General features: G+C 37.7%; 2 protein-coding genes across 2 annotated transcripts; both read left to right on the plus strand.

The window, feature by feature from the left end:
* Nucleotides 1–5,420: 5,420 nt before the first annotated feature.
* On the plus strand, nucleotides 5,421–5,939 carry LOC115956689. Its single transcript, XM_031074998.1, has one exon. The coding sequence runs from the start codon at nucleotides 5,421–5,423 to the stop codon at nucleotides 5,937–5,939; it is 519 nt and encodes a 172-aa protein (XP_030930858.1).
* A 2,006-nt stretch (nucleotides 5,940–7,945) lies between these two features.
* On the plus strand, nucleotides 7,946–9,517 carry LOC115957861 (glucan endo-1,3-beta-D-glucosidase). The gene is made up of 4 exons (XM_031076201.1): nucleotides 7,946–8,098; nucleotides 8,731–8,759; nucleotides 8,853–9,087; nucleotides 9,332–9,517. Exons 1-4 carry the CDS (start codon nucleotides 8,038–8,040, stop codon nucleotides 9,355–9,357), a joined length of 351 nt encoding a protein of 116 aa, XP_030932061.1. The 5' UTR covers nucleotides 7,946–8,037; the 3' UTR covers nucleotides 9,358–9,517.
* Nucleotides 9,518–17,044: the final 7,527 nt, after the last annotated feature.

Consider the following 17,044-nt stretch of genomic DNA (forward strand, 5'->3'; position numbering starts at 1 on the left):
CATTTAAAAACACTGAACATTATGACTTTTCATTTTTCAATAGGCACATTTTCATTTAATAGACATATTTTCGGCCAATAGACACTTTTTGGTATATATATTACAACCTATCTTATATATACCTATATATACAACTTAACTAATTTAGAGACGCAACATACATATATATGGTTAGCACTTCTACTACTCTACATGTTAGCAAGTATAATGGAAAGATTTTTAATTGTCACACACACACACACACACACACACATAAACAAATTACGGTTGAATAAAAAACTTAGGTTTAGTCCGGGTAAAAGTTTCTCTGACCTAGGTCTGGCGGCGCTAGACTCTTTGGTTGGTAGAACCTTCTTTCCTACGTTGTAGGAATTGCGTTCCCTTACGTTACTTGTTAGCGTAGAGGGCTAGGGTTTGGTTTTCTGGGGTGTGGAAAAGACAGTTCTGAGATGGATGATTTAGCAGCGGCGTGGAACCGTCTATCGTTATCAGAAGAGGAAGGGGAGGTTTTCAACTTTGACAACCAAAAGCACAGAACAGCGTGCACGCTTGCTGCTAAGTTTTTTACGAAGCGTGCGCTTAACATTGACGCTATCACTCAGACTCTCAAGCCTTTATGGAGGACGAAACATGACTTTGAGATTCAAGATATGGGAGATCATATTATGCTATTTGTTTTTGAGAACGAGTTAGATGCTAACAGAGTCTTATTGGGAGAACCGTGGAGTTTCGATAAATACCTGATTGTTCTACGAAGGTATGAGAATGATAGCTCTTTGAGGAATCTGTGTTTTGATACGGCAAAATTTTGGATACAAGTTCATGACCTACCAATTCGGCGGCTGGTCACTGAAGTGGCAAAAGCACTTTGTCAGTCTGCGGGTCGAGTTATTCAGTCAAAGGATCGATCTGAGACGGAATGTGGTGATTTTCTGAGAATAAGGGTAGAGGTTGACGTGCACAAACCTCTGTGCCGTGGTCGGAAGGTTCGGTTTAGTCCGGATCGGGAAGGATGGGTAACGTTCCGGTATGAACGTTTGCCGATATTTTGTCACTGGTGTGGTGTTTTGAATCACGATTCGAAGAACTGTGATCTATGGCTTCAAAGTAAAGGCGAATTGAGAGTGGAAGACAAAGGTCATGGGGTTTGGCTAAGGGCTGATCCTATTAGTTTACTACGTAAGAAGGTGGTTAGGGTGAGTGGGTCAGGTGCAAGCATGGCGCCTCCTCATGTACCTACTGAACCAACGAGGGTCTCGGGTAGGAATTTTGGTGTAACAGAGGGTATTCCGACAGAGCTGCCACATGATTCTGACCGAGGGAGTGCTGATATGGATCTCGGAAATAGTAGAGGCGGAGTGGATCGTTCTCAAGGTGCTTTAAGAGCTTCAGAAATCCTGAGGAGTGAGGATGCATTCCAAGAGCACCTAAAGGAGATTGATAGGGAGTTAGGAGATAATATGACCACAATGCAGGGTGAAAGGGAGACAAATATTCCAGTGGAGGATAAGACCGATTCTCAGGGAAAGGAAGTGGTTTTGGTGAATGACTCTAATTTGGAAGGTAGTAATCTAGTTGTCAGGGAAACTGTATTTCAGTCTGAGGGGGAGATTAGTGACAAGGGACCTAGTTATTCAGAGGGGGAAGGTATGATGAGCTGTCCAATAATGGTTGAGGTACAAAGACAAAACATGGGGATTGATGAACAGGAGGGAGAGCGGAATAATGCTGGTGCAATTGGGTTGAGTAGTGGCACTTGGAAGCGACGTCATCCCAAGCCCAAAAATGACAATACAGTGGTGCGTGAAGATGTTGAGGTGGGGTCCAAACATAAAAATAAGTCATTATCTGATCAGAATGGCTCTACTATGACTAAAAAGAGAAAGGGAGAGGAAGAAGTTCTTGAAGTCAGCAACTTAATGAAAACTGAATTTGAATCGGCGGTGGCTGCAAGGCAGCACTGCCGGGAGCAATGAGTATGCTCAACTGGAACTGTCGGGGGCTTGGGAACCGCCGCACAGTTCAAGCTCTCCGGAGTGAAGTAGAGAGAGAAGTTCCCAGCTTGGTCTTCCTCATGGAGACTAAGATTTCGAGAAAACAACATCAAAAGATGAAAGATATTCAGCATGCTGTGGGTTTTACTCAGGGACTGATTGTTCCTAGTGAAGGAAAGAGTGGGGGTTTAGCTCTACTTTGGAAACCAAAAACTTGTGTTAATATTAGAGGATATTCGAAATGGTTCATTGATGTGGAGATTGATAGCAACAATGATCAGGGGGGTTGGCGTTTCACTGGGTTTTACGGTCAATCGGATACAAGCAAAAGGGAAGAAACATGGCAGATTTTAGAAGGTTTAGGTCGACAAAATAAGTTGCCGTGGCTCTGCATTGGAGATTATAATGAAATTCTTAACCATTCTGAGATGTTGGGTGGCCAGTTGAGACCGGCAAGGCAGATGGATAGATTCCGTAATGTGGTGGATTTATGCCAGTTCATGGACTTGGGGTATTCGGGTGCAAGGTTTACATGGTCGAGGCATTATGAAAATGGGGTTAGCATTTGGGCTAGACTGGATCAGGCTCTAGCTAATGAGGAGTGGGTACGTAAATTTCCTTTGGCCAAAATGCACCATATTTCAACAATTGATTCTGACCACTGTATGCTGCGGTTACACTGGAGCCGGAGTGCGAGAAGTAGACCAAGTACAGGGAAGTTATTCCAGTTCGAAGCTATATGGGTGCGTGATTCTCGATGCCCAAAGGTTGTGAGGGAAGCTTGGGAGCGTGGTCTCGCCGTCTCCACAAGGTATCCAATTAAAAACTGTTTGCAATCTTGTACTGATGCATTAACACAGTGGAATAAGGTGGAGTTTGGTCATGTGGGACGGCGCATCTCTAGCCTAAAATCCCAGCTTCAACGTTTGGAATCTCAACCAGACTTGCATGGGGAAGAAATCCGTAGGGTGCAGAGGGAGTTGAACTCGTGGCTGGATTTAGAGGAGGTCATGTGGAAGCAGCGGTCTAGGAATTTATATTTGGAGGCTGGTGATCGTAATACCAGGTTTTTTCATGTGAAAGCTTCAACTAGACACCAAAAAAATTTGATGGAAGGCTTGGAGGATAGCTCGGGTTCTTGGCAGGCATCTCCTGAAGTAGTGGAAGCAATTGTATTGGATTATTTCTCTTCACTTTTCACTTCTTCCAACCCAACGGAGATTGGAAGAATCACAGATTCAGTCCAAGCAGTAGTATCGGAGCTTATGAATCAGCTTCTTAGTCGTGACTTTCAGGCCTCAGAAGTCTACCAAGCTCTGAAGCAAATGCACCCCACCACGGCTCCAGGCCCAGACGGTATGCCCCCTCTTTTTTATCAAAAGTTTTGGTCTGTTTCTGGTAATTGTGTCACTAAGGCAGTTTTGGATTTTTTGAATCATGGGGTGGCTCCTCCTGACTTTAATGACACTCACATTGTTCTTATCCCACAAGTTAAAGATCCTCGTAAGGTTACTGATTATAGGCCTATCAGTCTCTGCAATATTCTTTATAAATTAGCATCTAAAACTGTGGCCAATAGATTGAAGAATGTTATGTCTAGCATTGTTAGTGAAAACCAGAGTGCCTTTACTAAAGGCCGGTTTATTACTGACAATATTCTTGTTGCCTATGAAACTATGCACCATATTAGCCATAAGAGAACGGGGAAAATGGGAGAGATGGCCTTGAAGCTTGATATGAGCAAGGCATATGATAGAGTTGAGTGGGACTGCTTGAAGGGCATCATGTAGAAGTTGGGTATTCATAGGAGAATGGTGGAGGTAGTTATGAGATGTGTCTGCACTATTACTTATTCTATTCGGATTAATGGGAAACCTAGAGGGCGGATTATCCCTTCAAGGGGATTATGCCAAGGGGACCGACCCTCTTTCTCCTTATCTATTTTTACTTTGTGCAGAGGGCTTATCTGGTTTACTTAGACAGCAGGTGGAGAGGGGAAGTCTCAAGGGAGTGGCGGTTTGTCATGGTGCCCCCCGTATCTCTCATTTATTTTTTGCAGATGACAGCTTGATTTTCTGCCGAGCCACTTTACAGGAATGTGAGGTACTACAACAGGTTTTTTCAGTGTATGAGTCAGTGTCGGGGCAACAATTGAATCGGAATAAAACTGCCTTATTCTTCAGCAAAAATACTCCAAGAGCCACTCAAGAGGAGATTCAAAGGCGTTTTGGGGCACCTGTGATCCATCAGCATGAAAAATATCTGGGTCTGCCATCCCTAGTTGGGAGATCAAAGCGCAATACTTTTAATGATTTAAAAGAAAAATTAGGGAGTAAATTAGCGGGGTGGAAGGAGAAGCTTCTATCTAATGCTGGCAAGGAAATTCTGATAAAATCTGTGGCTCAAGCTGTTCCCTCATATACTATGAGTTGTTTTAAACTCCCAGATGCTTTATGTGATGAGCTTGCAGGTATGGTGAGGCGCTTCTGGTGGGGGCAGCACGAAAATCATAATGGAGTGGCATGGCTAAGTTGGGATAGGATGTGTGATCCAAAAGAGGAAGGAGGGATGGGATTCCGTGATCTAAAAGCTTTTAATATTGCTTTGTTAGCGAAACAGGGGTGGCGGCTCCAGACTTGCACAAACTCCTTGTTCCACCGAGTGTATAAGGCCAAGTATTTCCCTCATAGAGATTTTTTAAATGCTTCTTTGGGAAAACATCCATCTTATTCTTGGCGGAGTATTATGGCTGCTCAAAAGACGGTTCAACTTGGGTGTCGTTGGCAGATAGGTAATGGTGAGTCTGCGAAATTATGGAGAGATAAGTGGCTATCTACTTCTTCATCATACAGATTGGTTACTCCCCCTCGTCTTTTCCCTGAGAATGCACCTGTCTCTGTTCTCATTAATCCAGTGGAGGCAACATGGAAATCAGATCTTATTCATGAATTATTCCTCACCTTTGATGCAGAAGCTATTTTGTCTATTCCCCTGAGTGCTTCATTGCCTGCTGATAAGTTGATTTGGGCCCCTAGGTCATCAGGTCAGTTTACTATGAGCAGCGCCTATAAGATCACTCGCAACTTCTTTTGTGAGCACTATCGGGTTGAATGCTCTTCGTCTCAGCATCTAACATCTTTTTGGAGATGTCTTTGGAGGATGCATATGCCGAATAAAGTAAAAGTTTTCGCTTGGCGAGCTTGCAGGAATATTTTGCCAACAAAAGCAAAACTTTTTACTCGGAAAGTTACACAGGATGATGTATGTGAAAAATGTGGAGTGGGTGTGGAATCTTCGGGTCATCTATTTTGGCATTGCAGCAGAGCACAGGAGGTGTAGAAAGCTTCAAACCTTGGTTTAGAGGCTGTGTTAGGGGAGATTCATGAATTTATAGATCTGGTGTGGTATGCTCGAAATGTAAAACAGATGGATACTCAAGCGCTGGCTCAACTCTTCATGGTCGCGTGGGGCATTTGGTCTAACAGGAATGAAATTCGAACGGGAGGTTCACAGAAGTCAGCGTCATTGATTGTGAAGTGGACGTTGGACTATCTGGAAGAGTTTCAAGTTGCCAATCATAAGGTTCAGATCACGTCTGCAGAATCTGAATGTGGTTGGTCACTTCCCCATGCGCCGGGTTTTAAAGTAAACATGGATGCTGCTATTTTTGAGAATCTGCGTTCAGTCGGAATTGGAGTAGTGATACGGGATCACCTGGGGTCTGTCCGAGCAGCTATGAGCAAGAAGCTCCGTGCAATGTTGGGGCCGTTGGAAATTGAAGCTAAGGCGATGGAGGAAGGCTTGAGGTTCGCGTGGGACAGGGGCTTCAGAGCAGCTACGTTTGAAGGGGACTCTTTATTGGTGCATCAAGCGTTGACTGGCTCTGCCATCCCACCTGCTAGCATCTCCAACATTATTTCTAGTGTGCTGAGTCAGGCATCATAGTTTGATGAGTGTGTCCTATCCTTTACTCGAAGGACTGGCAACAAAGTTGCCCATGCGTTAGCGCAACATGCTAGGCATTTATCTGATTCTAGTATTTGGTTAGAGGAATATGCTAGTTTTATTCAGAACTTAGTGTCTCAAGATGTATTGTTTTTATCATCCTTTTAATAAAGTGACATAATTTGCATCAAAAAAAAAAAAAAAAAAAAAAAAAAAAAAACAAATTACAATTTACTATTAAGAGCTTTTAAAAATTTAAAGCTTCCCATAATTTTTAAAATATTTTTACTATTTTATTTGTTATTAAATTATATTTTTTATTAAATTGTGCATTGCACGAGTATAATACTAATATATATATATATATAGAGAGAGAGAGAGAATATATATAGAGAGAGAGAGAGAGAGAGAGAGAGAGAGAGAGAGAGAGAGAGAGAGAGAGAGAGAGAAAGTTGTGAAGAAGTTGATATGAACAAAAAGAAGGAGTTTATGTAAAAATAAAATACTTTCTTTTGCTACTTTATTATTAGAAAAAAAAATGGCACAGGATGCCTATTTATCCAAACAGAAAAAGAAATGTAGTCTAAAAAAATAACAAAAACGTAGGTTGATACACAATAGTATTCAAATTCTCTTCTTCTTTTTTTTCTTTTTTTAAATATTTTTTTAAAATAATTCTATCCTCTTTTTTTTTGTATAGGTAATTCTATCCTATTGATTCTAGGTTTTGTTGATAATATTTAGATAGACACATCCTATGGATTTTAGGCTTTGTTGAAAATATTTTAGATAGACACAATTGTAAGTTTTAGTTGTATGGCACCAACCAACTAAAAATAATCTCTTTTTGAAAGTTTTTAAAAAAATTTATTATTATTTTATCCAAAGAAATTACTAAGAATAAATAAAATGTTATTTTTATCTTAAAATTATTGCAATTTGGTGCAACCACGCGACGCAACCATAGTTTCGAAGCCAAACTTTTATTTTATATATATACACACACATGTTGTGATATCTCATGTATGTGGATTGACCGACATTTTCCTTTATCCATAGTTAAAAAAAGGCCTACTAGTGCTCGGGACTAAATCTAATTAACCATCTAGAAATGGAAAATACTGCATAACCTAAAGAAAAGAAACAAAGAAATCTGGATAATCCGATTTACAGGGAAGAGATAATCTTGAATATGAAAAGAACCAAAGAGCACAAGAGAAGACAAAAGGAGATTCGACATAAATAGTTGTGACTGGGATTCAATAGAAAGAAAGGTTGATGTTCACTGGCATTTGGCACGTGTGACCAAAAACAATTTACTGCTAAAAGTTGTAAAATTATGAATATTTAGATCAAATTTGAGACAGATAAAATCTGTGATAATTAAATAAAATATTTAGGATTCAATCCCTACTTATACCAAAAATCGATTGATATCTTGGTTTAATAATAAAGAGCAATCATTAAGAGCGGACATCATAAATTTAAACTCTCTTATTAAAATAAAAAAAAAAAAAAAAAAAAACTCAGTATTTTGGAAGGTCACAAATTTCAGTTTTTTTTTTTTTTTTTTTTTTTTTTTTTTTTTTTTTTTTTTTTTTCACATGATTCGTCTTAAAAAGAAAAGAAAAAAAAGGAGTTTAATTATACGTGCACTAATTAATTGGTTTTTGGCAAATAATAATTGGGCCAAAAGTGAAGAAAAATAGCGGTGGAAGACTGGAAGTGGAAGGACAATAAAAAGGACAAACGATGATGAGTGAGTGAAAAGGAAATTTTGATTGAGATTCCAAAATTTTGATAGTAGTGAAAAGGAAATTTCTATCAAAAAAAAAAAAAAAGTGAAAAAGTCATCACGTGCGCGTTCTTTCGGTTGCTTCTTTTTTCCCAAAACAAATAAAATAAAATTCCAAAAAAGTCCCATTCCCGGCCGTAACGGTCCAGTCATCAATATAGCCGTTATCTTTTGCCTTTTCACTCACTTTTTAAGTAACATCTCTCTTTCTTTTAACTCATATAAACCCATTACTCTTTCATCATCATCATTTTCCTTTCTTATCATCACTGCTCTTCAACAGTGGCAACTATAGCAAGCATTATGGCTAAAGTTAAACCTACTACTCTCTCTCTTTTCCTTCTGATCCTGTCCTTCATTTCAGGTTTTTATCTCTTCTCCTAGGTTTCAGTATATTTTGAAGTACACCCCTAGGCTAGAATGATGGTGACTTTGCACTCAGTACTCAAACTTTCTTTTTTAGCATGTATATATGCTTTATTCCTTAATTTTCATTCAACAAATCTTTTAGTTTGGTCTTAATCTCAACTGGGTTTCTAACAATTCAATACTAATTACTACTCAGGTATCGCTTAATTATAGCTATTTCACGAGCTACATTTAGTTTCAACACAATGGCATTTTGATTAATTACTGCTATTCTATTTTATTCTTTAGATCTAAATATGGAGTTTAATTAAAAATTGTCTGTGATTTGCTTCAAGCTGTTCACTTTATTTAGATCTGAACTGGATCTTTCATATTCTAGATTGCAAACTTTATTTTCTTCTCACATTCCTTAACCTTAATTTATTAAGGAAATCAAGTGTTGTAAGCAACACTTACCTAAAATTAAAAGTGGGGTTACATGCATTGTCAGAAATCTTAAATATCAAGATGGCATTTTAACTTTTTCCTTTAAATTATGTCATTATAAACGGTGGCTCCTAGTACACTCTCATTGTATTTTAATGCATGTAAGACTTACTTTTTACATATCCTGCTTAAAATTTGCAGGGGGAAATATGATTATGGCAAATGGACAGGTAACATCAAGTTCCTCATTCCCAAAAAATATAACTAGAACTCAGAATAAAATAATTGAGTTGTTGGTCTGATCTGATTTTGTGGAATTTCAGAAAACTTGGTGTGTGGCTAAGCCTTCCTCTGACCAGGCAACCCTGGTAGGAAACATCAATTTTGCATGCTCTCAGGTTGATTGCCAGATTTTGCGTAGGGGCTGCCCTTGCTATGCTCCTGATAACCTCATAAACCATGCATCCATAGCCATGAATCTCTATTACCAGGCCAAGGGAAGGAACCATTGGAATTGTGATTTCAGAAACACTGCTCTCATTGTCCAGACTGATCCAAGTAAGACATAAAAATATTTGCAGAGTATTGAATTAATATGGTAGTATGGTAAATCACTTATATATGTAAATAATGAAATGACTCGCAGTTCCAAACGTTGAAATTTCACATGCATAGTTAAATCTCTTCTTTTTTCCTGGTGGATCTTGAAATATTTACTGCACACTACGTGAAATTGTGATTCAATATGTCAAGAGTGTTAGTGTTTGTGCTAAGAGATTATCCTTTTTTATTTGAATTGCAGGTTATGCTAATTGCATTTACGCGTAGTGGTTGGAGTAAGAAAGGTTGTAAACTCGTAATTTGGGCTGAGACCAAAACTATGTGGAACTTTGTTGTTTCCTGAATTTAGCTTGTAATTTCTACCAATAGCTACTTAGATATGGAATATATTGCTGCAGATAAACAGCAAAACCAAGTTAACATTTTAGATTCGTTTTATTAGTGCACTGGTTCCTACTACATCCTACTTCCCAGCCACCAAAAATATTCCATTAATGATTAACAGTTGTAAAAAAGAAATATGGGTGAGGAACTGGTCCAAATTCAACCTGCCATAACAATCCATGTTTTCACTTGAACTTTGGACTATTCCTCACTTTGGACTATTCCTCAAGTCTGGATGGCTGGCCACTTGCGATTTGACTAGCTTACTTGTTGGTTTTGTCCTAAAAATTTTTTATCAACTTGTTTTATAATAATTTTAATGACTCCAAAAAATTCTCCATCAAAATAAGTTGTGCTTTGTTGTCTTCCTCATAGTCAATATCTTTGATTTCTTTTTTCTTTCCCTTTTGCATTGTTTTCGGGACTTTTATATCGCTTTTTCATTATTAAAAACATAAAGCAAAATTTTAAAGCAAAATGTTTCATTTTAATTGTGTATATTAGGAGAAGATTTTGGGACTTTAACATTCCTTTTATTTTTACTAGTGTGTAATTTTGTGCACATGCACGGATACAATTAAAAATACTCACAATTACATAGTTCAAATTATAACTTTTTATTAGAAGATGTTCAAATTATATATATATATATATATATATATATTTATATAATTTAGAATTTAATTGGATTTAAACTTTTCGATTTTTACACCTAATAAGTCACTTGCCACAAAGATTAAAAAAAAATCAGATGGACACATGGTGCAAAATTGAACTCCAATTGAAATCCAATTTAAAATCTAATTGGATTTGGACTCTTCGATTTTTACACTCAATAATTTACTGGGTACAAAAATTAAAATTAGATGAGACACATGAAACAAAATTGAGAATCCAATTGAAATCTAATTGGATGAGAGAGAGAGAGAGAGAGAGAGAGGCTTTTCCTTAGTAAAAACGAGAAATATTTGATATTTGTGGGGGCTTTTGCTAAATATTGTCATTTTTGGCAAAATGATTCTTTTTAATTGTGTATGTCAGGAGAAGGTTTTGGACCAGAATGGATTGGGCAATTTTTCAAAGGGTCATTGCAAACCCGACCAAAATAAAAGGGACCCAAAGTCAAACCAATTAAAATAAGAGTTCCTAACAGAGTCGTCCAATATTCAAATCTCCCATCTCTCAATTATTGAATAAAATAAAATAAAATAATATATATTTATATATATATCTATATATTCTATTTCACTTGAAGAATATTAGAGGCATCAATTTAGGAAAAAACTAACAAATTTTAAAAAATCCCTAAATTTGTAAAACCTAATTTCTCAGATCATATGCAAGCCGACTTTCTTTTTTTTTTTCTTTTTTTTTTTTAATATTTGAGATAGAAATCCTATTTTAGTATAAGGGCAAAACTTATATATAGTACCTTAGGGTACCCCTTTTAAAATTTAAAGACACATGTCCACTTACTTAACAGTGAAATTGCAGTTTAACGCTACATTATTTCTTTTTCTTTCCCCTGTTTTTGTGTTTCTGACCGATGAACTCCCGCGGAAAACACAAACACTCCTACTGTTCTCTCTCTCCCTCTCTGTTCTTCTCTTTCTCTCTTTCTTTCCTTCTCTCTCGCTCAAATTGGATGAAATAGACGAATCCAAATCTCTATTTTCGTAGATTTGTTGGCTGGTACAAAGAAAATTCGTTGGTATGTATTGGCTAAATCTCATTATAGGTTTTTAATTCTAGTTGCTGAGTTTGTGTTATTTTGAGGTTTGGTAGAGTTTTTATTTGTTGATTATGATCTGGATATCAATTTTTGTTATTGTGTCTGTGTTATTATTGCTTTGGTTTGTTTTGATTTGGATTTTCAATTCTAGCTGCTAGGTTTGTGTTATTTTGAGATTTGGTAGAGTTTTCTTTGCTATTTTTAATAAAGCTACAATTTTGGTTAATGGGTCTGTCTTAGTATTGCTTTGGTTAATTTTAATTTGGGTTTTCAATTCTAGCTACTAGGTTTGTGTTATTTTGAGGTTTCGTAGAGTTTTTCTTTGCCTATTCATGGTGGGCCTTTTTTATATTTTGGATTGGACTGTTTCCTGTTGTACTATGGCCCAATAGTTCTGGGGTAGGAGAGTCAGGACCAGCTTGATTGAAAATCACCTCAAGCCAGCTTGTGCACAAGCTAGGACCCCTTTGCGGAGATCTTGGTCACGTGCCCACAGCAGGGGATGCTGTCACAAAAATATTATAGTGGGAAACACATAATAGAATAGGATAATAAGAAAGATATTCTAACTAAAGTGCTTGTTGCCAACCAAAGATAATATTAAAACATTTTTTGCAGTAGGAAAACACAATGGTATGAGTATGGCAGAAATAAGTTAACAACAAATAAAAGAATAAAGTTAATGCTTAATTGACCATGATAAAAGAGGGAAAAATGGGTTAGTCTATTGGACTTGACTCCTTAACAGATTCAAGACCAAGAAGGGAACCAATCTCCAATATGGGCAATCTCATAGGGGAATCCTGCCAAAGAAATTGCTCACTTTGAAAGAACGGACCTAAGTGGCTTAATCTCAAATCTCCTAACTAGCTAAAGAGTAGGCTATTGAGAGGGAGAGAAAGGAGAAGCCTATTGGTGCATGCCTTATCACACTTTTGTTTCTCACTTCACTTCTCAGTCTTTTGTTTTTCTTTCTTTTTTTGCTTATCCTCTCTGTTTATCTTTCTGCTTTCTATTTCTTTCTATGTTTTCATTCTTCCCTCTTGTTTTTTCGTTGTTGTTTACTGTGCACAGCTAAGGCCTTTTTATACTGTCTGCCATGATTAGATTTACCGTTTTACCCCTTAACTACCTTTGGCCTGGTTTGTTGGCTGCTCACCACCACTACTACTCTGTGCTGGCTATGCCACGTTCCATTCCCAGAAAAAAGGAGTTTTGTTTTATTACATTGCTCTCCGTGGCATTCCCATCCGGATAAGGGTTAAGTATTCTCTCTTACTATCTTCTATGGCATGCACCTAGTGATTCCAACTCATATTTCCTCCTTTTGGGTGGTATGTCATCCCAACAAGACATTTCCCCCAAAAAAGCTTGAGCAGGAATCCCAGAATAGACTTCCTATTTCTTCCCACCGCCAGACCATACCCTCTCTTACCTTTGACCCATGGCCCACCATGCCTATTTTGGCTGGGTACAAGTGGGTGGTGGTTGAGCCTTGTGCGTGTTCCACTCCCATGTGAGTCCATGGCTTGTCTGCTACTCACGCGTTTGCCATGCCTATAGGTTTGTCTAGTCTCCCTGCGTGTTCTACTGCTTATTTTTTACTCTTTATGGCATGGATGTGTCTAGGTCTTCATTCTTTGCATCTCGTTTCTTCTCCAAGCTGGGTCTTGCTTAGGTATGGACCCTTTCTTCATCAATTTAGCCCTTGTTTCCTTTTACTTCTAGTTTGTGGGTCGACCAATACTTTTACCACGTCACTATATTGTTTCTGCCATGCATCATGTTAGTTTTTAGACCCCTTAAAACACAATTGAATTAACCTAGGTAATTAGCCACGTTGTTACTTAGTCCAATTTAACAAATCTAGGTTATCACAATTACAAAGATTATATCATGCAAAGCAGCGGAAAGATAAATAACATAAGATATGATCACCCAGGAAAACCAAACCGATAAAAAACCTGGAGAGGATTTAACCTAGATATCCTCAAGGTAAACTTGAATCCACTATCTTGAAAGAATCGAAGTTCATACAATAAGACATACAAGCCCCCACGCTTGACTTTTTATTACTACCAACCAGTAGAACTTACTGACACGACCACATGCAAGCTCCGAATCCACGGACTCCTTCTTTCTTGGATTCACCACTAGATACAAGCACACCCGCTTGTGTTTTCTTTAAGCTTCAATGGCAGCAACTGAATTGATCATCAAGGTGTAGATAAATCTTCTCCTTGAAAACCCTAAGTTTGTGTAAAGGAAAATTCCTCTAGATCTCACAAGAGATTTACACAAACTGCAATTATGAGCAACACTAAAACGTGGCTAGGGTTTGCCTTTTATACTTAGGACAAATAAGAAACCCTAAAAATGTTTTAAAACAACTAGGGCTGAGTTGGAAAATTCTGCAGAAAAAACATTCTGCCCGAGCTTCGATCGATCGAGCCAGATCGAGCCGAAAGGCACAATACTTTCCTGCTTTAACTCGATTCCAACTTTACATAAATACACAACTTTGAGCTAGACTAAAACACTTCTAAACACATTGTTTTGATCATGGTTTGCCAACAATACAAATTAGAGTTCTAAATACATAAAATCCTAAGACTTTAGAACCTAACAAACTCCCCCTTTGGCAATCCGTGACAAAACACAACTAGAAGCTCAAAGTTTACAAAATAAGAAGCCCTTTACAAAATAATGCTCATAAAACAAATTCAATCCTAACTACTATCCATCAGTTGCAAGTGTAGACAGCAGCTCAATTGAATCAACCTGTATATTTCCTGAAACACTAAACAAAATGCATAACCGCATGTGTGGAAACAATACAAGTAAACAAATTAACTTCTTGATTTCAAACAACACACAAATAAAGACATATATCAATGAATAACTCATAAATATAAATCAATATGCAGTTTATAAAGTACCAACAAAACATAAAACTCCCCCTAACATGAATATCCCATCAAAAACATGGCAAGAGCTAAAAATGTAAAGTACAAAGTGAAGCACCTAGATACAATCTAAACTCCACAAGCTCCAACCAAAAACATATACTCCCCCTGAAAGCAAAAACTCTACAAAGTACTCCCCCTTTTTGTGACGGAATGCCAAAGGGCAAACAGAATCCATCATTAAAAGGGAGGTGGTCTAAACTGCGCCAACTCCGCACGCAAGGCACGGATCTCATCGAGCATGTCCACCAAAATCTGTCCATGAGCCGCCTGAACAGTCAAGACAAGATCCAACGTACGACGAATGTCTGAATCATCCGAAGCAGTCAGTGGAGGAACATCATCATCAGCAGCAGCACCTGATGTCTCAACAGCATCAACACCTGTAGAAGAGGGAGGAGGGGGAACACCACTAGATGACGCACCTCTAGGACGTGAAGGAGCAACTCGCAAGTGAGCAGCCCTCTGACGAAGAAAGGTGGCACCTATGGGAGCAACAACATGAACAGGCTCACCAAACGGAAAACCATCTAAACCTAAAAAGAGCAAAATCCTATGAATGAAAATAGGATGAATAAGCACATGCCCTACGGCAGAACTCTTATGAATCTCGTTCAAAGAACGAAGGAACAAGTGAGGAAAACTAATAGAAGCTCTAAAAACAAAGGCATACAAAAACACACATCGCTCTAAAGGGATGGTATGGAAGTGAGAAATAGGCCACAACGAATGACACGCTATCCTAAAGAAAAGATAGGCAGTCTCGATAAACTCAGCGGATGTGATCCGAGGATCAGAACCCCACTAGATAGATGACCCAGTGATGTATGACATGACTACATCTAAAGAGGGTGACTCATCATAGGGATAGTCAGGCTCCCGAATAACCAGAACCCCAAGAGCCTCAGCCACTACCCGAGGGGTAATGGTGAACTCAACACCTCGTATCCAACTCCTAACAAGGGTGTTGGAATCATAGACGTGGCAAGAGAGGTTCGAGAAGAACTCTCTAATCAGGGCGGTCGGGGGTGGATGATCTATCTCTAAGAGAGGCAACCAACCTCAAGACTCAAAATTGGCCCTAATGGCCGGATCAAGCTCATCTAAGACTACAGCTCGCTTAGCCCAAATCTTACGCTTACGGTTCAAATTCTCAAAGGCCTCTCTGCACTTATCATTCCTAAACTTCTCAACCCTAGAGGGAGACACAGTGAAAGGGGTCCTATTGGCTCTAGTTTTCCTAGGCATGGTGCTAAGATAAGGACCAAAACATAGAGCAAAAGAACAAAACACAACCAAGGGCAGACTGCAAGTTAGTACAAAAAAAATATAGAATTAAAATCTATATGATGCATGACAAATTTAAATGGTATGATGCATGTTCTAATGCAGTGAATTAAGTCCAAAAAGTTCAAATTCACAAAATTGGCTTGAACATTGAGGTATTAACACAAAAACCCCAAAATTTGGAAAACCACTTGATCAATTTGAAAAATATTGATGAATTGATCATCACACATGATAGAATTCAAAAAATAATGACCAAATACATCAATTTGACAAGCCAATTTCATCAATTTAACCCAATTAAACAAAATCCCCAATTCGGAACAATTTCAAACCCTAGAAATTCCAATTTTTCAAAAACCACAAAATTGATCAAATTAAACTACAAGAATCATCATTATAGCATCCTAGAACAAAAACCCATTGATCAATTTCACCAAAACAGGTTTGAATCATCAAAAACCCCAATATATAGAAAGTGTCGAAAATACCCACAACAATGCATGAAAACATGAAATAAAATGCAAAAGGAAGGGCAAAAGAGACTTACCAGCCTTCAAGGACAAAAACCTTGCAAAAATCTTTGAGGAAAAAGACAAAAAATCGATGGTGGAGCCTTAGCCAAGTCGGAGAGAGAGGAAAGTTTGAAAAAACTTTTTGAAAAAGTGTCTTTGAAAAGTCCAATCTGACTTTTTAAAAAACATGTTTCACGAGTTTCGATCGATCGAAACAGACAGAGGCTCTCTCTTATCAAAATTAAAAATTTTCGATCGATCGAAAAACAGAATGGATCGATCGAAATGGGCAAAGGCTCACCAATTTTGAGGAAAAACACAGTTTTTTGAAAAAGACATTTAGAATCAACTCAAAGCATTGAAATTGAAGAACAATAATGCATGAGAATGAGATGATATGATTTTCAAAAACAATAATTTTAAGCCCAAATTCCCCAAAACAAAATTTCTTGCATTCTCCACAAATTTTCAAACAACAACTTAATTTTGCACAAAATTCAAAGTATTTGCAAAACTTGGTTGGTCAGACCATAAACACACAAAATAACATGTACAAAGTTTAGCAAAGAGTAACTTGTGTAGTGTGTGCAACTAGCAGAAGTTTGAGATACATGTGAGGTGATATGTGAATAGCAATCAATCACAAAGTCTACAAAATTCATCACATAGAATTTAAAAGAGACTATCACCTAAAGAGTTACATCATATAACTCCCACATCTCCTAGATCATAAGTTTACAATCATGTAAGTTTCCTGTATTTATGCCTCATAATATACATACCAATTTTTAAGTCATGTGAGTTTGGCATGATGCCTAATAGTACACACCAATTTTAAGTATTAAGCAATTTAAACCAAGGCTTCACCTTATGTTCTTTTTGTGCATGTGCTACACTTTCTCGAGCACAAAATCTTATGATATGCACTAAAGTGTTGATAATTGGCTAGTGAACAGTGGTGAGATGGTTATTTATGCCTTTCTCTAAAAGTTCAAGTCAAACATTCAAAAACATGTGACTTCAAGATTAAGACAGAATAATCAATAACCATAAACATCTTTCCCACACAA

The sequence above is a fragment of the Quercus lobata genome, chromosome 8, assembly GCF_001633185.2.
Source record: "Quercus lobata isolate SW786 chromosome 8, ValleyOak3.0 Primary Assembly, whole genome shotgun sequence".
In the NCBI taxonomy this organism is placed as follows: Eukaryota; Viridiplantae; Streptophyta; class Magnoliopsida; order Fagales; family Fagaceae; genus Quercus; species Quercus lobata.

Coding starts and splice junctions, on each gene's coding strand:
- LOC115956689 (XM_031074998.1), top strand. CDS start 5,421: ATGGATACTCAAGCGCTGGCTCAACTCTTCATGGTCGCGTGGGGCATT.
- LOC115957861 (XM_031076201.1), top strand. CDS start 8,038: ATGGCTAAAGTTAAACCTACTACTCTCTCTCTTTTCCTTCTGATCCTG. Junction 8,099..8,730: donor GATCCTGTCCTTCATTTCAG/GTTTTTATCTCT, acceptor TAAAATTTGCAG/GGGGAAATATGATTATGGCA. Junction 9,088..9,331: donor CATTGTCCAGACTGATCCAA/GTAAGACATAAA, acceptor TTTGAATTGCAG/GTTATGCTAATTGCATTTAC.